This window comes from Biomphalaria glabrata, chromosome 1 (assembly GCF_947242115.1).
Source record: "Biomphalaria glabrata chromosome 1, xgBioGlab47.1, whole genome shotgun sequence".
Classification (NCBI taxonomy): Eukaryota; Metazoa; Mollusca; class Gastropoda; family Planorbidae; genus Biomphalaria; species Biomphalaria glabrata.
In genome coordinates this window covers 30,334,102-30,359,280 of record NC_074711.1, presented here as the reverse complement: position 1 = coordinate 30,359,280, position 25,179 = coordinate 30,334,102, and the positions used below count along the sequence as shown (strand labels likewise).

The 25,179-nt window shown below is 38.9% G+C and overlaps 1 protein-coding gene across 3 annotated transcripts in view; it reads left to right on the top strand.

Annotated features, from left to right (window-relative positions):
* LOC106079283 (solute carrier family 40 member 1-like) overlaps nt 1-25,179 on the top strand; it is a 34,704-nt gene that overhangs the window by 1,315 nt on the left and 8,210 nt on the right. For 2 of the 3 annotated variants that reach the window (XM_056031929.1, XM_056031911.1), the window contains exons 2-7: nt 3,108-3,288; nt 8,399-8,472; nt 10,548-10,707; nt 11,963-12,202; nt 24,480-24,692; nt 25,140-25,176. In XM_056031929.1, the coding sequence (XP_055887904.1) occupies nt 3,171-3,288; nt 8,399-8,472; nt 10,548-10,707; nt 11,963-12,202; nt 24,480-24,692; nt 25,140-25,176 (842 nt within the window). In that variant the 5' untranslated portion in view covers nt 3,108-3,170. Of the gene's footprint in view, nt 1-3,107; nt 3,289-8,398; nt 8,473-10,547; nt 10,708-11,962; nt 12,203-24,479; nt 24,693-25,139; nt 25,177-25,179 lie in introns of those variants that run through there. The other variant, XM_056031919.1, reaches the window with a different exon arrangement.

Below are 25,179 nucleotides of genomic sequence, written 5' to 3'. Positions count from 1 at the left end.
TACCTGTATGAGTCTGTGTACCTGTATGAGTCTGTGTACCTGCATGAGTCTGTGTACCTGTATGAGTCTGTGTACCTGCATGAGTTTGTGTACCTGCATGAGTCTGTGTACTTGCATGAGTCTGTGTACCTGTATGAGTCTGTGTACCTGCATGAGTCTGTGTACCTGCACGAGTCTGTGTACCTGCATGAGTCTGTGTACCTGCATGAGTCTGTGTACCTGCATGTGTCTGTGTACCTGCATGAGTCTGTGTACCTGTATGAGTCTGTGTACCTGCATGAGTCAGTGTACCTGCATGAGTCTCTGTACCTGCACGAGTCTGTGTACCTGCATGAGTCTGTGTACTTGCATGAGTCTGTGTACCTGTATGAGTCTGTGTACCTGCATGAGTCTGTGTACCTGTATGAGTCTGTGTATCTATATGAGTCTGTGTACCTGCATGAGTCTGTGTACCTGCATGAGTCTGTGTACCTGCATGAGTCTGTGTACCTGCATGAGTCTGTGTACCTGCACGAGTCTGTGTACCTGTATGAGTCTGTGTACCTGCATGAGTCTGTGTACCTGCATGAGTCTGTGTACCTGCACGAGTCTGTGTACCTGTATGTGTCTGTGTACCTGTATGAGTCTGTGTACCTGTATGAGTCTGTGTACCTGCATGAGTCTGAATACATGCATGAGTCTGTGTACCTGCATGAGTCTATGTACTTGTATGAGTCTGTGTACCTGCATGAGTCTGTGTACCTGCATGAGTCTGCGTACCTGCATGAGTCTGTGTACCTGCATGAGTCTGTGTACCTGTGTGAGTCTGTGTACCTGCGTGAGTCTGTGTACCTGCACGAGTCTGTGTACCTGCATGAGTCTGTGTACCTGTATGAGTCTGTGTACCTGTATGAGTCTGTGTACCTGCATGAGTCTGTGTACCTATATGAGTCTGTGTACCTGTATGAGTCTGTGTACTTGCTGATACTTCAAACGTGTTTTATCAGTTGAACACATATTCGTGTTGTCCGTTGAAATAAACTACACGAGATATCAGACGCATGACATTGTTCATTGTTTACCATCTTTTTTATTGAGTTAGTTACGTAATTCAATTTCTTTTTTCGGAGCCATGTAATATGAACATGCATGGATAAATTGAAACATTAATAGAAGCATTATCATAATAGAATCAGAAAAAATTCAATCGAATTAATCATAAAATATATTATTTATTATTTCATAAACACTTAGGAACGAAGGCTGCTCCAGAGAGAAATGTCACTTCTAAAAAACAACAACCTATTTCTAGCCAATCCTACCGTACATTTGTTCGTTTATTAGTTCTAAACTGCATCTACAAAGCTTAAATAAAGTTCTTGAATTCACAGTTTTAGTAGATGATGTTTTGGAGGAACAGTATATACGCACACTAGTATCCATTTATACCCAATATATACATACATATAGACCTACATATACCCAGTTTATACATACCTATATGCCTATTTTTACTCAGTATATAAATACTTACATATCTACATATACCCGGCATATACATATTATATCTATATATACCCCAACAACAAAAAAAAAGAATCTTTTCTCAAAATCGAGATGAAAAAATATTAAAGAAAAAAAAAGAATTGAAATCAAATGACGTGTCATGTAATGTATCCCAGTTTTACAAGTCATTTAAATAGAGGTTATCAAGTAGGCCCACAACTACATCTTTATTGAAGAAACTCAAATGTTATCTCTGTACTTTTATCTCAAGATGTACACTGACACAAGCACAGAGACTTGATGTTACAATTTGTTGACTTTGTTGTTATTGTACATCTGTTATCTCACCAGAAACAGTTCAGAAAAGTAGATGCGAAATTATCGTGTTTGCTATTTCCAAGGGTCCTCTCTACAGTTACTAAATAGAACAAACTACTATCCTACACATAACAAAAGAACCAAGAATGGAGTCTGCACGCAGTAATTTTAAAAGAAAATTTAATTCGACTCTTTTTCACACTATTCCCAACAAAAGTAAAATATAAAAACATTTTCTTTATTCAACAAAGATTATCTAAAGAGGAAGAACTCCCACCTTAAAACTACATCTACCAATAATGTTGAGGTTATTTCCCTTATTCAATAAAAAAATGAATTACCAATGAAAATGATTGATTAACTAATTGAGTTTTTTTTTTTTAAATTGATTCATGTTTTGTTAGGTCTAATAAAAAATTGTTTAAAGTTTCAATTTGATTCCAAAATAACGTTGACAATCATTTAATGGGACTTATCCCAACAAATGTAGACATATCTGTAAATACTGAGGGATTAATTTCCCTTGTTAGTATCAAACAAAATTACCAGTAATTAATTGATAAGTAGTTACTTTTTTTTTCTAATTGATTCATGTTTTGTCTCAAACAGACAGACAGATAGAGTGAGTTGATAAAAGTTTTGTAAAAATATAATATCCGGTTCCAGCCTCGGAAATGAATGAATAGTTGGCGATTAGCTATACATGTAATTATCTGATACCTTACAATGTGGAAACGTTAAAACAATTAGGAGGAAACTAGAATAAGCAAAACTAAAATGAATGAAACTAGAATGGCCAGGCGAATATTTCATAATTCCACTACATCAACATTAGGCATGCATGGATGATTCCATCTGTTCTTAAAAATAATTTCGTTTCTTTCAGCCTTCAGGCCCCCTCCCCCGTGCTATTCTAAAGTGAGTTGCCAGACGTAAGAAACTCTGATGGGTAGTATCCCTACTGTGACATCACTGCTGTCGTGTCATTTCTTGAGTGGCATCACTCGCGTGAAGTGTAAACACAGGGCTGCATTATTTAAGTTGAACATTTAGCTGTACATTGTGGACTGTAACTTTGATGTCAGACTCAAACAGTGACTTTTTATTGATAGCATCACATTTGAACAAATCCCGATCAAACTTAAATCATAACAATAGACAACTAGTATTTAGGTTTAAACATCTTTTTAACAAAATTAATTACATTTATTTGATCTCCACTTGCAAGGTTTGACATTTTTTTAAGGTTCTGTTTCTATGTTCTAATAAATCTTAAGCAAATAATAATTTGTTTACTTCACCAGGGGTGTGATAGCTCAACGAGTTCGAATCCAGGGAGGTTCAGTTCGTTACTATCACGCGCTAGTATGGAGCCAAAAACTGTGGATCCTAAGAACTCGCTCTACAAAGACAACTCGACGCCTGATGCCCGGAAAAGTTTTGTTCCTTCTTACCAAGACCATCTCGATGGGAAGTATTTCCCAGGTAATGGAAGTAACAACATAATCAATGGATGGGCATGACACAATCAATGGATGGGCATGACACAATCAATGGATGGGCATGACACAATCAATGGATGGGCATGACACAATCAATGGATGGGCATGACACAATCAATGGATGGGCATGACACAATCAATGGATGGGCATGACACAATCAATGGATGGGCATGACACAATCAATGGATGGGCATGGCACAATCAATGTATAGGCATGACACAATCAATGTATAGGCATGACACAATCAATGTATAGGCATGACACAATCAATGTATAGGCATGACACAATCAATGTATAGGCATGACACAATCAATGTATAGGCATGACACAATCAATGTATAGGCATGACACAATCAATGTATAGGCATGACACAATCAATGAATGGGCATGACAGAATCAATGTATGGGCATGACACAATCAATGTATAGGCATGACACAATCAATGTATAGGCATGACACAATCAATGTATAGGCATGACACAATCAATGGATGGGCATGACACAATCAATGTATAGGCATGACACAATCAATGTATAGGCATGACACAATCAATGTATAGGCATGACACAATCAATGTATAGGCATGACACAATCAATGTATAGGCATGACACAATCAATGTATAGGCATGACACAATCAATGTATAGGCATGACACAATCAATGAATGGGCATGACAGAATCAATGTATGGGCATGACACAATCAATGTATAGGTATGACAGAATCAATGTATGGGCATGACACAATCAATGTATAGGCATGACAGAATCAATGTATAGGCATGACACAATCAATGAATGGGCATGACAGAATTAATGTATGGGCATGACACAATCAATGTATAGGTATGACAGAATCAACGTATAGGCATGACACAATCAATGTATGGGCATGACAGAATGAATGTAAAGGCATGACGCAATCAATGTATGGGCATGACAGAATGAATGTAAAGTCAAGACACAATCAATGTATGGGCATGACAGAATCAATTTATAGGCATGACACAATCAATGTATAGGCATGACAGAATGGATGTATAGGCATGACACAATCAATGTATAGGTATGACACAATCAATGTATGGGCATGACACAATCAATGTATGGGCATGACAGAATGAATGTAAAGGCAAGACACAATCAATGTATGGGCATGACACAATCAATGTATAGGCATGACACAATCAATGTATGGGCATGACATAATGAATGTATAGGCATGACACAATCAATGTATAGGCATGACACAATCAATGTATAGGCATGACAGAATCAATTTATAGGCATGACACAATCAATGTATAGGCATGACAGAATGGATGTATAGGCATGACACAATCAATGTATAGGTATGACACAATCAATGTATGGGAATGACACAATCAATGTATGGGCATGACACAATCAATGTATAGGCATGACACAATCAATGTATGGGCATGACACAATCAATGTATAGGCATGACACAATCAATGTATAGGCATGACACAATCAATGTATAGGTATGACACAATCAATGTATGGGCATGACACAATCAATGTATAGGCATGACACAATCAATGTATGGGCATGACACAATCAATGTATAGGCATGACACAATCAATGTATAGGCATGACACAATCAATGTATGGGCATGACAGAATGAATGTATAGGCATGACACAATCAATGTATGGGCATGACAGAATGAATGTATAGGCATGACACAATCAATGTATGGGCATGACAGAATCAGTATATAGGCATGTCACAATCAATGTATGGGCATGGCAGTATGAATGGATGGGCATGACACAATCAATGTATGGGCATGACACAATCAATATATAGGCATGACACAATCAATATATAGGCATGACAGTATGAATGGATAGGCATGACACAATCAATGTATGGGCATGACACAATCAATGTATGGGCATGACACAATCAATGTATAGGCATGACAGTATGATTGGAAGGGCATGACAGAAGGAATGGATGGGCATAACACAATCAATATATAGGCATGACACAATCAATGTATGGGCATGACACAATCAATGTATGGGCATGACACAATCAATGTATAGGCATGACAGTATGATTGGAAGGGCATGACAGAAGGAATGGATGGGCATAACACAATCAATATATAGGCATGACACAATCAATGTATAGGCATGACAGAATGAATGTAAAGGCATGACACAATCAATGTATGGGCATGACACAATCAATGTATAGGCATGACACAATCAATATATAGGCATGACAGTATGAATGGATAGGTATGACAGAATGAATGGATGGGCATGACAGAATGAATGTAAAGGCATGACAGAATGAATGGATGGGCATGACAAAATGAATGTATGACACAATCAATGTATAGACATGACAGAATGAATGGATGCGTATGACTTGATTTTTACTTCACTTACTGGCGAGGGGAAAAGGTAGTGGAAATAGATTTTTTCATCAAGATTTATTAGCCCAAAAAAAGGCAATGCAATGACATTTTGTGGACCTTCAATATCTTGGTGTGGCTTTGACATTCTCTCTCTCTCTCTCTCTCTCTCTCTCTCTTTTTTCATTTTGTTTGCCTCTCAATCTGTGTCTCTCCGTCATTCTCTCTTTTTGTCTCTTTCCAGTGGCGGCCTTTGGGTGTGACAAGTGTTATAACAGCCTAAATCCTCGCGTCTGAAAGGAGAAGGGAAGAATTGGAGAGATATTTTTGTCTCTGTCATTGCACCATACAAATTGTCGAGACTTGTGTCACACATTCTTATGTACCGTTAACGCAATCCTTTAAAGACTGAATTATGCTGTAATGGGTTGCTTCCGAAACGGTTTTTATAACCCAGGACTTGTTACTCAATGTTTTAGAAACACATTTTGGGCAACTATGTTTATGAAAAGTCCCATCATGATTTTTTGCTTTTAAAATACTATTTCGGAGGAAAAGAGAGCTGCTCTGCACAGCACGTGGGGACACAGTCATGGCCTCTGAGACATATTTCTGTCCTACATGTCGTCAGTTTTAGTTCGGAATTAGGACCGCACATTTAGTGGGACGTGGATTCCTAAAACCTTCCTCCAGGGAACAGTAGCAGGAAAAAGAAGAAGAGGCAGACAAAGTGACTGGAAGACGGACGGGCCTGTTATTGAAAGAGATTCTATCAAAGGCAAAAGACAGGGACGAATGTAGAACGATTGTCAAAAGATTTTGTGTTGTGCCCCAATGTTCCAACAGACTAATAGGTAAATGTGTGAGATTCCTAATATTATTGTTACGAATCTCACTATCCAGGCTCTCTGCAAACTGCACCATACACCACCAACTTAAAGAACTTGACAAGTCAGGGCTCCAAAATAACGTAAAGGTTTAATGTCCATAAATAACAGCCAAAACTGTACAATTGGCAGCACGTAGAACAGTACAAATAGCTCTGCGATAACAAATATCTCTCCGATAACACCGTTCCGCCGTATCAAGTCTTGCACTGGCCTCTCCGTCTCGTTCCGGGCTTGCACTGGGTTCAACAGTTCAGGACTGACTTCACACACTTGGGCTCGTTGTGTCGGACTCGATCACAGACCAAGATCAAGACGCCGTTCGTCTCAACTGTACTTGACAGTACTCCGCACTGAACCGTCGCAATGCTCCGTACAGAACCACACCGTTGAACTGTGCTGTAGTCGACCGTGTTTTGAACTCCTGTCGTGAACCCGCTTTCTGAACCCGTCTTGACTGCGTCACCTCCGCTCTTATATAGGGTCCCTACTGGCCTTCTCGAACCGAACAGAACGCCGCTCGACGTTTCTAGGTGGTCAGATGACTACAACTCTCGTGACGCTCCTGAGCTCTGTTCACGACGTCGATCCTTCCCGGACCGCCGTCGATCCTTCCCGAACCGCCGTGTTGACACTCGTCTCGGCTGACAGTCGTAACTCGTCACGGTTGACCGCTCGTCTAGCGCTGGCCTGGGGCGATTTGCGTCGGCTGACTACACTCACACCACTACCCCCATCTGTGCCACCACCAGGTTTATAACATTATGAACATTAGGAACCCAGTGTGAGTACTTCAATTCTTTGCTTCTTGTCAGGGGCAGATATGGCAAGAGTGAATATTTTACTATTTTGTTGATATTTTGGAATGGAAGAGTTATAATCCTTTGTTTATATACCCCCAGGTCTGAATGTGAACAGTATACATGTGATGTTCTCAAATGTATTTAGTGTCTGCCTTACATTGACTCGGTCATTCTGGCAGTTACTTTTTGAGATTAGTACAAAGAGGACTATATGAGAAATTGTTTTTTTGAGTTTCGTAGTGACTATATTCAATTTCATACATGGATATATTCAGTGATAACTATCTGTAGGGCCAGCGGCATATGGCTGGATAGTAGTATTATAATTGATTCTATTCTTTATGTTCATTAAAACACATGTCTGTTTATTTCGTACATTTTGTTTTGGTGAATCGTTACGACTTATTATAGATGTAAGTTAATCACAGTTCAAGCTACACTGAAAGCCAGAAAAGTAAACTTCCGTCTGCCACCGTGAAAGCCACAGACGATGTTACTTTTATTATAGTTTTCTGGTTTTCCACCATAATTAAACACATTTGGCAGCTCCATCGGGTGGAGTTGATGTAAAGCTGGTATCTAGTTTGTTAATAATCCGAGCAAAATGTTTTTGATCATTGAGCTGGTTCAAAAGGCCACTAAATCATTATAAGAACAAAGATCAAGTACACTTCAAACGTAAGCCAGTGACTAGAAATCCTGCTATGGTACATACATGTTATAAGGTCTACAGTTGCTGCATTGAAGGTGGGCGTTGTGGTAGTGTAGGTATTGTTGACGCTCACTCTGTCGGTACCTTGTATATTATTCTCCTTGGGCCCTGCGTACTGCTAAAGCCGCCTAAGCTCTCTCTCTCTCTCTCTCTCTCTCTCTCTCTCTCTTTCTCTCTTATATTTTTAAGGTTTCTAAGACTTTTGTTCACATTGAAAAATATAAGATAAGATGTTGTTCCCACAACAAACATTTTAACAAATGTTGTTTTTCTGTGTCCTTAATATTTCAGGCGAGCCAAACAAAAGATCTGGGATCTGTGGCACAAGCTTACTGGTTTATCTGAGTCATTTCTTGACTGCATGGGTTAGTACAGCAGCATACTTTCTATATAAGATTATAATTGATTGAATCCCTACATTTTGACATGATTAATATTAGAACTAAAACAAGTTTGTAATTTTTTTGGGGGGTAAAAAAAAACTAATGTTCAATAAAAAGGTTTTTAATATGTAGAAGTATTTTTTAAAGTGAAATGTTACACACTAATGTGTTAAGTGAAATGTTACACACTAATGTGTTAAGTGAAATGTTACACACTAATGTGTTAAGTGAAATGTTACACACTAACGTTTGAGTGAAATAGCATACAAGAAATGTTCTAAGTTCAGGAAGTAGCCTGATAAAGTAAGATTAAACCCTAGAAACAAGACTTTTGTTTATAAACCTAAGAAACAAGGTTTAATTTATATGGTAAAAAATATAAAAACATAACACCAAATTTGTAGACTCATTTATATAACTGGGTTTCAGACACTTACAGATGATGTAAAGGGTCAATTGTTTACATGGCCAATGGTTAATGAATGTTTCATGTAGTCACCACAACGACCAATCGCCTTTACTTTTACTTACTAATGTCAGGTACTTATTAAAGTTGGCTAGACTAGGGGCTTCTTAAAAATCATGTAATTAAAAATCCCTGTCTTCCCCGAGAACTCGAGACCCATCGCTTTACCAATGAGCCACGACATCCCCATGTGTTATTTAACTTAATGACAGAAATAAAACAAGATTACAAAGACAGTTTGTGTGGAAACACAAACTCAAAATCAGCCCCCGAAGTTGTCCACCCAGGCAGGCTTCAATATTTTCAGAAAGAACATCCAAATGAAATTAAATCAAAGACAAATGAGAGATAAGAATGGAGAAAGAAGGTTGACAGATCTTGTGTTGTGCCCCAACGGTACAGCAGATCAAAGGATAGGTGCAAGTGAATGCAAAGCTAGATGTGAACCTGGCCTAACTAGTTCCCCTTTCAGACCTTGTGGTCTATAGGGCAGATGATGTAAAGTTCATCTGTTTTTGTGGCCTACGGTTAACGAGGGTGTCATGTAGCCAGCACAACGACCAACCGCCTTTACTTTTCCCCAACTAATATCAGGTACCCATTGGAGCAGGGTGGACTCAAAGGCGCCTAAGGATTCCGAAGTTGAAAATCCCAGTCTTCACCAGGATTCGAACCCGGGGCCCCCGGTTCAGAAGCCAAGCACTTTACCGCTCAGCTACCGCGCCACTCCTGGCCTAACTGATGTCTTATAATTGATGTAATTGTTTTGAAAAGGCCCAATCTCTTATTCGAATGCTCAATAAATAAAAAATATAAAATTCTGTATAATGCAGAACGAAATTTACGAAACAGAAGTTTACAAGATTACTATTCGTTTTAATTTAGGTCTAACTTTTAATGCATACTAATTAGCTTTTTCTCTTTAAAAAACTGCTTGCATAACTGATTTTAAAAATTAGATTTTTCGCTTTCAGAAAAACAAAAGTAGCCGTTGCATCAGAACTTTGAATGGTCTAAAATATTGTGATGTCGGATTTTCATTATCTTTTCTAGTTTACGAGATCTAAACGGGACGGACGGACAGACGGTCAGACGGACAGACATTTTGCACAAAACTAATAGCGTCTTTTCCCCTTTCGGGGGCCGCTAAAAAGACTTTAAAAAAAAATGAACATCACTAAACACATATGAAGAATACTCAGATGTGAAACTGACTGTTGATCAATTTATCAAAAAAAATAATAATTCTGCCAACTGCCCAATTTTCACTTAAAGCTTGCTTCTCGAATCAGTTGGAGTGAATCCGTGGAGGTTGAGCTTTGAAGGTGACCGCGAAGTATACTGTTAGCCATTGACCGAAGAAACTATTGAGCCTTGCTGTCACACCGAAACAGATCGATAGGTCTACAGGAAACGTCATTTTGTTTACTCAACTCCCAAACGAGGACATTTTGCCCGACATCTAACGTAAACACAATACAAGGGAGATGACTGTAATAAAGAGCAATCTGAAATTAGTGACAGTTTGATGTCTTTGATCAACGACGCTTTTAACCTAGGACATACCCTGCTTATCTTTCCTTATATTTAGGGCGATCGTATGTGGATCTTTGCTGTTGGTATATTTATGGTGCACATCACACCGGACTCGCTTCAACTAACAGCTATTTATGGGCTGACCATGGGAACAACTGTACTGCTTGGAGGACCGCTCATTGGTGACTGGGTAGATAACTCCACAAGAATTAGAGGTGCGTGAAATTAGCTGATTTACCCCCCCCCCCCCTTTTTTTTTTCGTTCTTAAATTAATAACATATAGTTTTAAAAAATGCATTTTTAATTAAAATAATACTTATGAAAAGAAAAAAAAAAGACTATAAAAATGTTAAGAACCAACTATAGTTACTATACGAAATGTGTTTTTTTTAAGTGTTATTTAATACACAAAGTGTTTATAATAGCATATATCTACTGCTAGGATTACATCGGTATAATTCTAAAACATATATTAAAAAAAACTGTGATTACACTGTTATAGTTTTTAAGATATTAAAAATTAAATCTGGCTATGTCTTTTTTTTTTCGAGAATTCCAGTCCTCGTCTTCAATGTTTCTTTGTACTTAGTGAAGAGTTTAACAAATAAAAAGTGGTACAGGAACATTATACGCTGGATCATTGGCGTAGCCATGGAGGGGGGGGGCTCCACCCCTCCCCCAGGAGGCCCCACCCCCCACACACACACCGATATGAAATCGGATCGGAATTTAGTGACTGATTTTGCTTTGATTTTGTTTATTTTAGGTGAGATTTTAAAACTAAACCATTGCTTGCCCCTGCATAGCCAAGGTGTTTGGAGTTTAAAACCCACTAGCAGGGTGTTGGCAGTTAAATCCCCCTCTTCTATAAAACAAAAACAAAACAAAAAAATAATGTAAACCCCAATACCCAAATTCCAAGAGCATAGCTAAGGAAGATTTTGAAACCCCCTCCGAAATTAACGATAAAATCCCCTCTTCAATATAAGACTATCCATTTCATCAGTCACCAGATTCTATGAGCGTAGCCAAGAAGGGTTTTGTGTTTAAATCCCCCTTCAGCAGGGTTTGAAGCTAAAAAATACCTCTTCAATATTAAAAAAAAAAGCAAATTATGCACTCAAAATTCTTGAAGATAATCTTAAGTTCGTACTTACTACTTTCATAGTTACTCAAAATTTAAAAAAAAATTCCATTATCTTCACCTTTACAAGAAGATTGTATAAATTGAATTTCTTCCTACCTCAATATGACTAGAGATGGTATAGAACAATTTGGTGCTTTTTTTTTAAACACTGATGTTCATCTTACTCATTTGATAAGTTTAGTTTGAGTAAAATATTACAGCATTAGACTGTTTTAGAATTACTAAGTGTTTTTTGATAGTGCTATTGTTTATGTTATTTCCTCTTTCAACATTGGCTAAAAATAGACGTTTACTCCCATGCATCCATATTTTCCCTCTCCAGCTGCTAGACTCTCCATAGTACTACAAAACGTACTAGTCATCCTGTGTGCCGCTGTCATCTACTGTTTCCTTATGTTCAAGGAGGAACTCCTGGACATTGGAGAGTGGACACGCTACGTGGCCTACACTCTCATCATCGTGCTGGCTTCAGCGGCCAATCTGGCCACCATCGCCAACAACATCGCAGTTGAAAAGGACTGGATTGTGGAGATCTGTGAACGAAATGAGGAGAAGCTAGCCAGTAGGTCTGGTCATCTTGACGTACCAAACATAGTGTAGTATAAGTAGGTCTGGTCAGCTTGACGCACCAAACTTAGTGTAGTATAAGTAGGTCTGGTCAGCTTGACGTACCAAACATAGTGTAATATAAGTAGGTCTGGTCATCTTGACGTACCAAACATAGTGTAGTATAAGTAGGTCTGGTCAGCTTGACATACCAAACATAGTGTAGTATAAGTAGGTCTGGTCAGCTTGAGGTACCAAACATAGTGTAGTATAAGTAGGTCTGGTCAGCTTGACGTACCAAACATAGTGGAGTATAAGTAGGTCTGGTCAGCTTGACGTACCAAACATAGTGTAGTATAAGTAGGTCTGGTCAGCTTGACATACCAAACATAGTGGAGTATAAGTAGGTCTGGTCAGCTTGACGTACCAAACATAGTGTTGTATAAATAGGTCTGGTCAGCTTGACGTACCAAACATAGTGTAGTGTAAGTAGGTCTGGTCATCTTGACGTACCAAACATAGTGTAGTATAAGTAGTTCTGGTCAGCTAGACATACCAAACATAGTGTAGTAGTGTAGTATAAATTTGTCTGGTCAGCTAGACATACCAAACATAGTGTAATATAAGTAGGTCTGGTCAGCTTGACATACCAAACATAGTGGAGTATAAGTAGGTCTGGTCAGCTTGAGGTACCAAACATAGTGTAGTATAAGTAGGTCTGGTCAGCTTGACGTACCAAACATAGTGGAGTATAAGTAGGTCTGGTCAGCTTGACGTACCAAACATAGTGTAGTATAAGTAGGTCTGGTCAGCTTGACATACCAAACATAGTGGAGTATAAGTAGGTCTGGTCAGCTTGACGTACCAAACATAGTGTTGTATAAATAGGTCTGGTCAGCTTGACGTACCAAACATAGTGTAGTGTAAGTAGGTCTGGTCATCTTGACGTACCAAACATAGTGTAGTATAAGTAGTTCTGGTCAGCTAGACATACCAAACATAGTGTAGTAGTGTAGTATAAGTTTGTCTGGTCAGCTAGATATACCAAACATAGTGTAATATAAGTAGGTCTGGTCAGCTTGACATACCAAACATAGTGGAGTATAAGTAGGTCTGGTCAGCTTGACGTACCAAACATAGTGGAGTATAAGTAGGTCTGGTCAGCTTGACGTACCAAACTTAGTGTAGTATAAGTAGGTCTGGTCAGCTTGACGTACCAAACATAGTGGAGTATAAGTAGGTCTGGTCATCTTGACGTACCAAACATAGTGTAGTATAAGTAGGTCTGGTCAGCTTGACGTACCAAACATAGTGTAGTGTAAGTAGGTCTGGTCATCTTGACGTACCAAACATAGTGTAGTATAAGTAGTTCTGGTCAGCTAGACATACCAAACATAGTTTAGTAGTGTAGTATAAGTTTGTCTGGTCAGCTAGACATACCAAACATAGTGTAATATAAGTAGGTCTGGTCAGCTTGACATACCAAACATAGTGGAGTATAAGTAGGTCTGGTTAGCTTGACGTACCAAACTTAGTGTAGTATAAGTAGGTCTGGTCAGCTTGACGTACCAAACATAGTGGAGTATAAGTAGGTCTGGTCAGCTTGACGTACCAAACTTAGTGTAGTATAAGTAGGTCTGGTCAGCTTGACGTACCAAACATAGTGTAGTATAAGTAGGTCTGGTCATCTTGACGTACCAAACATAGTGTAGTATAAGTAGGTCTGGTCAGCTTGACGTACCAAACATAGTGTAGTATAAGTAGGTCTGGTCAGCTTGACATACCAAACATAGTGTAGTATAAGTAGGTCTGGTCAGCTTGACATACCAAACATAGTGGAGTAGAATTGAATTTTCTACAAATATTTAAAAATGGTTTCTGGTTGCTCAGTCGCTCAGGGTAAAAAGAAATGCCGAATAGCACCCTTGTACTGCTAATGTCGCAAGACTCCGCCCCTTGAAACTAGTTTATAACAGCCATAACGACTTGAGGACTGCATTTTGTTGGTTTCGTTTGTACGAGTGTATTTATGACATTTTTTAAATATAGTTTCCGTGTCATACGAAGAGGGGGATCCGCAACTCTTCCCTCAAGTTTGGCTTCTGAGTACAAACAATTCTCTGTTCACATGACACAGTACGTTGGGGAGAAGTAAAAATAAAAGGAGTCAAAACTAAATAGTAGCGACTAACTGATTGATCAAAGGAGAGAGGATTGTAAAGACGCAATTGTTGAAAAAAGTTACACACTAAGAAAAAAAAACTCGGGTGGGAGAGATTGGGCTCCAAATTTGAAAATTTCCCAGGACCCCATTGGAGGGGGTGCCCCCAAATGAGTGTCCGAAATTTGTTTTTACAAAATATTACGCCATTATCATGTCATGATGTCAAATGTCTAAATGCAGGGGCCCCTAAAGAGGTCAAGCCCCCCGGGCACCCAAATCCCTAGCTACGCCACTGCACCCTTAAGTCAGAACCATAAAACTTAACACATGATGGTCACATCCAATACACAACAGCCTAGTTCACAAACACATCAAGTACATAACAGCCTAGTTCACAAACACATCCAATACACAACAGCCTAGTTCACAAACACATCAAGTACATAACAGCCTAGTTCAAAAACACATCCAATACACAACAGCCTAGTTCACAAACACATCAAGTACATAACAGCCTAGTTCACAAACACATCAAATACACAACAGCCTAGTTCACAAACACATCAAGTACATAACAGCCTAGTTCACAAACACATCAAGTACATAACAGCCTAGTTCACAAACACATCAAGTACATAACAGCCTAGTTCACAAACACATCCAATACACAACAGCCTAGTTCACAAACACATCCAATACACAACAGCCTAGTTCACAAACACATCAAGTACATAACAGCCTAGTTCACAAACACATCAAGTACATAACAGCCTAGTTCACAAACACATCCAATACACAACAGCCTAGTTCACAAACACATCCAATACACAACAGCCTAGTTCACAAACACATCAAGTACATAACAGCCTAGTTCAAAAACACATCCAATACACAACAGCCTAGTTCACAAACACATCAAGTACATAACAGCCTAGTTCACAAACACATCAAATACACAACAGCCTAGTTCACAAACACATCAAGTACATAACAGCCTAGTTCACAAACACATCCAATACACAACAGCCTAGTTCACAAACATCAAGTACATAACAGCCTAGTTCACAAACACATCCAATACATAACAGCCTAGTTCACAAACACATCCAATACACAACAGCCTAGTTCACAAACACATCCAATACACAACAGCCTAGTTCACAAACACATCCAATACACAACAGCCTAGTTCACAGACACATCAAGTACATAACAGCCTAGTTCACAAACACATCCAATACACAACAGCCTAGTTCACAAACACATCCAATACACAACAGCCTAGTTCACAAACACATCAGATACATAACAGCTATAAATAGCTATTTTAAGAACTATGTTTTAGCTTCAACGTCCAACGAGCTGTAAACTTTGGTAAATGTTACTGAAGCTTGTTGTTTTGTTCAAACACAAAGCCAGCTGTAATGAAGAAAGTGTGGCTAAGATAGATCGAAGTCTCTAACATTGTTTACCACATTCCTGTACCTTCTCTTCACGCACAGAATGGAGTCATCTTTATGTCTTCCTTGCACACGTCACAGAGTCATCCTACTGTCTATTGTGTTCTCTGTTATATAACATGTCAACTAGATTGATGTAGTTAATGATAACGCAATGTCTACATGCGTTTTCATGAGACCAGTGCCGGACTTACGACACACATGACCTCACTACTTCACATTAGAAAACAGACAAAATATAAAAATCCCTTTTGTAAAAAAAACAAAAAACAAAACAATCTTTTCTAAGGGAAAGAACTCCGCACTTATAAATATAACACTCAAGAATGAAGAAGTTATTTCCCCTTTTCGATTCAAACTAAATAAATAATTGACTAAATTGACTATTTGTTTATTTTTTTTTTATTATTATTGAGTCATGTTCCTCTAGGTACAATTAATTTTCGTTTCAAGTTTCAACTTGATCCGAGAATGGGTGCGGTAGAAATAATTTTACCACGAGAGTAGACAGAAAGACAGACACACAGAGTGATTTGATATAAAATGTGTAAATAAAAAAAAATACGCTTATGAAATACATGAATAAAATAGAAATGAGATTAAATTGACAAAAAATGTACTTTTCTCTTCACAAGAATGACACACATTTACGGCTCTATCAGGCACTCTGCAAACACCGTACCATACGACATAAACCAACTCTGTCGGAATCATGAACTTGACATCATGGGTTCCAAAACAACGTGATACCTTTAATCTTATACTATAAAGTAGAAAGTAAGGCGTATGTATATATGTATGTATGTCCCGCATAGAAGTCTAAACCATTTGATCAATCTAGATAAAGCTTGGAATAAATGTTCCTTGGGTACTAACTGGAACCGTAACGTTCGTATTGTAGTTCTAAAACAAAGCCCCTCAAAAAAAAAGTTGTCAACTCTATGAAAGTGTTACTATTTTATGGATCAGGCCATGTTTATCATGTTTAGATCGAAAGGATCTACAGCTAGATCTAATTTTTAAAACTACACTTTGCACAGATAGTTTTTTACTTTGACACATGAAAATATAAAATATAGTCTATTGATTTCATTTTTCAATAAAATTAACCTTAAAATTTGTGTTTCAAAAGCATTTTTACATAAATTCGTTCCTTATATCTGCGAATTTAGACATCCTGGAGTACTTTAAAAATCCCATTCATTTAACAAATCGGGTAAACCCGTTTTAATTGTACTTTATATCCTATTCATCTCGCGCTCCTTTCGTTTTTAATAGATATGGATGTATCGGCTTAACGGGTAAACCCATTATCGCAAAACTACTTTTATTTTCGTGGCGAAAGAGAAAAACTTGAAAGGAACATTAGCTAAGTTTAACATACATCTAAATCTAATGCACTAGATTACTAATACACAATCTAAGGGCTGCAGGCCGCGGGTTATGTCCGGCTAGGAACTTTATACAATTACAGCCATACTGCAAATTTAGCAACACCGTTAACTGACTACAAATGTTTCACTGTTCATAACCATACAGCCGTATTGGTCTCTCTATCTCATGCTAGGCTCATCACAGTACCGGACTGTCTTGCTGTGCTGAAGTGTCCCAGACCGAATCGTCTCGTGTGACTCTGCCAATCAAGGCCTTCTCTCGCTAAATCACTGAAAAACGCATGTTCTTTCTATTTGATTCCATGACTATATTTATTGGTTTTGGTATTCACGCGGACAAGTCATACCGCACTTCCCCGACATCAAACTGTCCTGTTTCACATGTGTCAAGCTAGACTGCTAATCCTACTCCTATTTTTGTTAAAACTTCAAGTAGAAAGGGGGCTGCACACACACACACACAAACTATCTCAGGACCTTCACAATAAAAATTACCTCAGGACCTACACACAAAAAAACTACATCAGGACCTGCACACACACACACACACACACAACCTACATCAGGATCTCCACAAAAAAACTATCTCAGGACCTTCACAAAAAACCTCAGGGCCTCCCACAAAAAAAGGTACACCTGGGCCTCCAAATACCAAAATCCGGCACTGAGACTCACAATTGGAAAAAGCTTCAGTTACTGGCGTTGTAATTAACATTCTCAGAAAACAAATGTGCTAGATATCTAAATAAACAAACTTTCGATCTAAACATGATAAACATGGCCTTGATCCATAAAATAGTAACACTTTCATAGAGTTGACAAGTTTTTTGAGGGGCTTACGTTTGTTGTAGGGATACAATACGTACGTTAACAAAGTTTAAAAAGTAGATATCTAAAGAAGCACTTATCGCATCTTACGTAAATAAATTGTGTTTTAAATAGAATATCCCTGGTTGTTGTTTTTAAAGCCTACTCTAAAAGTTTGTTGCCATTCTCTACAACTTTGTATTGTCGTCTTTGTCTTACTCCTCGTTTACCTTTACAAGAAACAAACATCCTTTACATGGAAGAAAAAACGTTTTTATCTCAAAGAAGTTTAAACTGTTTACAAAGAATACGATTTGATTGAAACCGTGTCTGTGGTGAAATAGTTACTATTTGTTTATGTTTGTGTAACGTCGTGAGAATGTGTTCACAACATTGATTTAGTGTGTTACTGTCCAAGTCTCTTTCGTCAGTTCATGTGTCGTTCTAGTTTAATAAAGCCTTGTTTTAGGTTCCTCTTCAGTGTTCCTTTATTTCTTATTACAATTTATTAAACTAGAATTTTTCAATTCCATGGATCTATGTGCCTCACGTATCTTTTTTGGATTTTCGTTCAACACTATTCTCAGTCTGTAAGTAAAAGTAGTAATACAAATGGAACGTCTATTTAGGCCAAAAGAGCTGGACATAGAGCCTAGCTCGCCATCGGCTGCCGAGAAGTGGCTGCACTGGCTCAGAACATTTGAGAATTTCATCTCCTCAGTCTCTCACTGCGAGATTGACAAAAAGAAATTACTGGAAAACTACGTTTCTTCGAGCGTATTTCAGTACATAAGTGAGTGTACCACGTTCGATGAATCAATCAAAGTTCTACAAAATGTCTACGTGAAGCCTAAAAGCGAAATTTTTGCACGGCACATGATAACTCTTTGTCGACAAGAGAACGGACAAACCGTTGACTCCTTCCTACTTAAGCTTAAAAGTATGGCCAAAGACTGTGACTTCAAAGCTGTCACCGCTGAAGAACACAGAGATATCTTCGTAAGAGACGCCTTCATTACTGGACTGGCTTCAAACAGCATAAGGCTGCGACTCTTAGAGAAATCTACTCTAACTCTACAGTGCGCCTATGAAGAGGCAAGACAACTTGAATATGCCCATAACCATGCCATGGCGTATAACATCCACTCTGAAACTCCCTGTGGAGCTAGCGCCGACGAGGAGAGCCTTTCTCCAACGACAAAAGTAGAACACGAGGTGAGTGCGGCGACTAGTAAAAGATGTTTCTTTTGTGGAAACAGCCCACATCAACGCTTTAGATGTCCGGCCCGTGACGCTACATGCAACCTGTGCGGTAAGAGGGGCCATTTCCAGAAAGTCTGTAGATCGACCAGACAGACACTCAAATCTATAACCTCAGCCATAGTGAAAGCAGATGATGAGACGTCTCGGACTACAACCGTTGGATCTTCCTGGGCATCGACACCAGCGTCCGGTCTTACTAAATCTACTATTTCAATACTCGTCAATGGAGTACCATTGAAGGCTCTCGTAGATACGGGGAGCAGTGAAAGCTATATATCTTCTTCAATTGCTAAAAGGTACAAATGGAAATTAGAAACGTCCAGAAACAGAATCTACATGGCCTCTACACATCTTTCTCGCACTACTCACGGCCATATTTTCGCTAAAATAAAGTACAAAGATGAACAATATGAAAGTGTTAAGCTCTCACTACTAGATGGACTAGTATCTGATGTAATCTTAGGGCTAGATTTCATCAGCCAGCACGAAAAACTGATGATCCCATTTGAAGGAAAACGAAGCACTCTCCAGGTCTGTACGCTGAAAGCTGCACGAGTTGAAGCCCCTCGCCTCTTCGCTAATCTGGCTCCTAACTGCCATCCCATAGCCACTAAATCTAGAAAATATTCTATGCCTGACTCCAAATTCATTCAGACTGAAATCAAGAGACTTTTATCTGACAAAATTATTGAGCCTTCCACGTCCCCGTGGCGAGCCCAGATAATTGTAACAACGAATGAAAGGCACAAAAAGAGAATGGTTATCGACTATAGCCAAACCATCAATCGATTCACTTACCTCGACGCGTATCCCGTGCCAAAAGTTGATGAACTGGTGCAGGAAATATCTAAATACTCAATGTACAGTACATTTGACCTCAAAAGCGCTTACCACCAGATACCTATCAGGGATGATGAAAAGCAGTACACGGCGTTCGAGGCTGGCGGAAAGCTTTATCAGTTTTGCCGCATTCCTTTTGGAGTGATAAACGGAGTCGCCGCATTTCAAAGGACGATCAACACAATAATTGAGGAGGCAGGGCTACAGGACACGTTCGCTTACGTGGATAACGTTACCATCTGCGGACTTGACTCCATTAGCCACGACCAGAATCTACAGAGATTTCTCAATGCCGCTAAAAAGTACGGTATCACCTTCAACAATGATAAAAGTGCTATTGCGACTAAAAAAGTATGCCTCCTAGGCTACGAAATCTCACAAGGGCAATTAAGACCAGACCCCGAAAGATTTCAAGCATTGAGAAACCTACCTCCACCACAAGACATGAAATCACAAAAGCGGGTGATTGGACTACTGTCCTATTATTCTCAATGGATCCCAAATTTCTCCAACAAGATCCATTTATTGGTGAACAACAAAGCCTTTCCTCCCCCTGAACAAGTACAACATGCTTTTAAACAGCTAAAACACGAACTTGAAAACGCTGCTGTGTCGACGATAGACTACAATTGACCACTAACAGTCGAAACAGATGCCTCTGACATCGCGATTGCCGCCACTCTTAATCAAGACGGCCGTCCTGTCGCCTTCTTTTCAAGAACACTCACTAATAGTGAACGCAGACACTCAGCAGTGGAAAAGGAAGCATACGCTATCGTAGAAGCCCTGAGAAAATGGCAGCATTACCTTATCAGTAGACCCTTCACATTGGTTACAGATCAACGCTCAGTGTCTTTTATGTTTGACCAGCAGAACAAGGGCAAGATCAAAAACGAAAAGATTCAAAGATGGCGACTGGAGCTTAGTTGTTTCCAATATGACGTCGTATATCGACCCGGGAAACAAAACGCTGCGGCGGATACCTTTTCAAGGAACCACTTTGCGTCAGCAATGACTGGAGAAGACCTCAAACTGTTACACAACAACCTCTGTCACCCAGGGGTCACGAGACTCCTCCATTTCGTTCGGACTAAGAACTTACCTTTTTCCTGCGAGGACGTCCGCAAAGTGGTAAACCAATGTAAAACTTGCGCTGAACTGAAGCCTAGATTCTTCAAACAGTTTTCAGGCACCCTCATCAAGGCTACCCAACCATTTCAGAGAGTAAGCATTGATTTTAAGGGGCCACTCCCATCTGCTACTCACAACAAATACTTATTAACAATGGTGGATGAGTACTCACGCTTCCCATTTGCCTACCCATGTCCCGATATGTCCTCATCTACTGTCATAAAGTGTTTAAATCAGCTGTTTTCCTTAGTTGGGATGCCAGAGTACGTCCATTCTGACAGAGGTACGTCCTTTATGTCGAGGGAGGTGCAATCCTTTCTGCACGAGAGGGGAATAGCTACAAGTAGAACAACAGCACAACAACAACCCCCCCCCCCCGCCCCCCCCCGGCGAATTTTTTAAAAAATATGTATATATGTGTGTGTGTGTGTACATAATCTTTATTACATTCTGATCCATCATTCTTTCGGAAGCCATTTATTGTGCCCTAGAATAGGTTCTTCCTGGAGTTAGTGGAAAAATTGTAGACTCCCGCCATTGCCAGCAAGGGGGTCTGGGGGAGCGCTAAGAGCTCCCCCAGCGCGGGGCGAAGCCCCGCCGCCAAGCACTATTTCTGGTATTGAAAGCCAACAAAATGCATATTCTGAGGTATCTACGGTGCATTTTCCTGCTATTAAAAGTTTTATTTCAAAAACCTAATCTGTTATTCTTACTGACTTTTAGACCCTACCGCGCCGTTCGGAACATTTGGCGGCAGGCTGTTTCCAAAAAAATCTGTCACTGGTAATGTCTGAAGCCTCTTCCCACTTGCTCTGAGGACCTTCATGAATGTGTGGCGACAAGTTGTACTAGGATGTCATCGCAACTTTTCTTATAGGGTAATTCATTTTGTCGGAGAACATGTCCCGCAAACCTCATGCGACGCTCTGTCACAATCTTACTAAGGTGTCAACTCCCAGTTCGGCATAGGATTTCCTTTATTTAGACCCGATCTCTATAACTGACTCCTAAGAGCTGTCTTAGCTATCTTTGTTGAGCCACATTTAGTTTTTTTCAATTTTGGCAGATGACTATTCACTGCACTTTATTAATGGAGCCCCGCCACTGGTGAAATGTGTAACCTCTCTTGAAAACGCACTTGGAATTAAGTGACTGTAGTTTGCTTTAGATTTTATATCGAAAAGAGAAGTTTTATCGTCAAAATCATCTGTTTGGGGGTTTTAAACTAAAAAATCTCAGGAGTTGTTTTTTTTTTTTTTAAATTCAAATCCCCATTTAGCTACGGTCATAGAATTTAGTAACTGTAGTTTGCTCTACAATAATATTGAAGATAGAGGTTTTCCACCTCAAAACGCTCTGTAGGGGGATTTTAAACTCAAAACCATCTGGAAGGGTATTAAACTTTTTTAAAAAGCCATTTGTAGGAGAGGGATTAAAACTCAAAACCCCCAATTAGCTTGGCTATACTCAAATAATTTTAGTGTGTAATTTGCTTTTTTTTTATATTGAAGAGGTATTTTTTAGCATCAAACCCCTCTGAAAGGGAGTTTAAACCCCTTTTGGCAACGCTCATAGCATTTTGAGTGTTGCCTTTTGCTTTTAATATACATTGAAGATGTATTTTTTAGCTTCAAACCCCGCTTGCGGGGAGTTTAAACTCAAAACCCCTTTGACTACACTCATAACATTTAGAATGTTTAGTTTGCTTTGTTTTTAATATTAAAGAGGTATTTTTTACCCTCAAACCCCGCTGAAGCGTTGTTTAAACTCAAAACTGAGTCAAAACCCATTTTGCTACACTCATAACATTTTGAGTGCGTAATTTGCTTTTTTTTATACCGGGTATTGAAGAGATATTTTTTTAACTTAAACCCTACTTAAAGGGGGGGGGGGAGGTAAACTCAAAACCTCTTTGGATACGCTCATAGAATTCTGAGTGTGTAATTTGCTTTTTTTTATATTGAAGAGGGGGTTAATCGTAAATTTTGGAGAGGGGTTTTAAAATCAAAATCTTTCTTAACTGTGCTCTTGGAATTAGGGGATTGTCGTTTGCATTTGTTTTGTTTTGTTTTATAGAAGAGGGGGATTTAACTGCAAAAATCCCTGGTAGGGGATTTTAAACTCAACCCCCCCCCGGTAGGGTTTTTTAAACTCGAACCCCCCTGGAAAGGGGTTTTAAACTCAAACCCCCCCTGGTAGGGGTTTTTATATAGAAAACCCCCTTGGCTGTGCTGTGGCAAGTGATGGTTTAGTATTAAAATCTCACCTAAAATAAACAAAATCAAAGCAAAAAATCAGTCACTAAGTTCCGACCCCAGGGGGGGGATTTCATTTCGGGGGGGGGGGTTTGAACCCCAAGAACCCCCCTCCCTGGCTACGCCCATGATCTCTTGCTACTGATACTAGAGTTTACTTTTCACTTACTTACGTGCATGTTTACTTACTACACTATTTGTTAATATTTAAAACAGAAACTATTAATTGTTTATAAGTCATACAACAGATACTGGTTTTTAGGTTTCTTTGTATCACCATTTATTAATGTTTACAAGAGAAATTAATATTTCGACACTGTTTATTGATCTATTGTATTACATGCACTGGCATTCTCTTTTTATTTATGCTATTGGCCTACTATATTACTATACTTGCTATTTTAATTCTAGGCGGGGTGAATGTGGTGAAATAGTTACTATTTGTTTATGTTTGTGTAACGTCGTGAGAATGTGTTCACAACATTGATTTAGTGTGTTACTGTCCAAGTCTCTTTCGTCAGTTCATGTGTCGTTCTAGTTTAATAAAGCCTTGTTTTAGGTTACTCTTCAGTGTTCCTTTATTTCTTATTACAGTGTCTGTCTTGAGTAGGTCAGAGTGAAAGAAATATCCAGACGCTATAGCTCTGAGAACATTGTTTGTACAGCAATCAAGACTTGTCGAGAGTTGTGTTTAAAGACATATTGAAGTGTATCAAACGTTAATTAAAAAAAAAAAAATTAAAAAAATCTAAAAATGTTTTCAGTTTGGCGAACAAAAACTCTGATCAGGATCGGTGTGAAACAAATAGTATAGAAATGGATCGTATTTCTATGTCCATGCCAGACTTGAATGTTTGTGTCTTTGTGCTGTAAAACAGGAGTGTCTTTCAATTTCCCAATGTATACCAAACCTGTTTGTTTACGATGTTTGTCTACTGTTCTGCCAAACTCTTAAAACAGACTATTTTATTACACTCAGCCATGACTGCCACAATGCGAGCTATTGATCTCAGCACCCAGATTCTGGCCCCTATAGTCACTGGGCAAGTGATGGACTGGTCTGTCGAAAATGGTGCCATCTTTTTGTCAGCGTGGAACCTGGTTTCGTGTGTTGTGGAGTATTTCCTTCTGTGGCAGGTCTACACTAAAGTGCCAGCCTTGATGAAGACAAAAGATGTTAGCAGGGCAAAAAGTGAGTTAAATATAGAGATGACGACCGCTTTTAGCAATGGACTACATTCGATGTAACAGTCTTGACAAATTACTCCAGTTCCTTAACAAGCCATCCCTTCCCCGACAAGTTGTCTTTAAAAGCAAACAATAAGAAAGGCTTACAGTCAAAGAAATAAACACATTTTATTGTCAGTCTCTCCAGCTTGCCAAATATCTCTCTTCCAAGATAGAGGGATAGATAGATAGATAGATAGATTAGATAGATAGATAGATAGATAGATAGATAGATAGATAGATAGATAGATAGATAGATAGATAGATAGATAGATAGATAGATAGATAGATAGAGAGAGAGAGAGAGAGAGAGAGAGAAAGAGAGAGAGAGAGATGACTCATATTTAAGAAAGAAGACATTGACAAATTGCCCAGTCAATAATACTTTTCCATGTTTTTGTCTGTCTATCAGCTGCAGACGACTCTTCAAAGATTTCAAAAGTTAAAAGGTA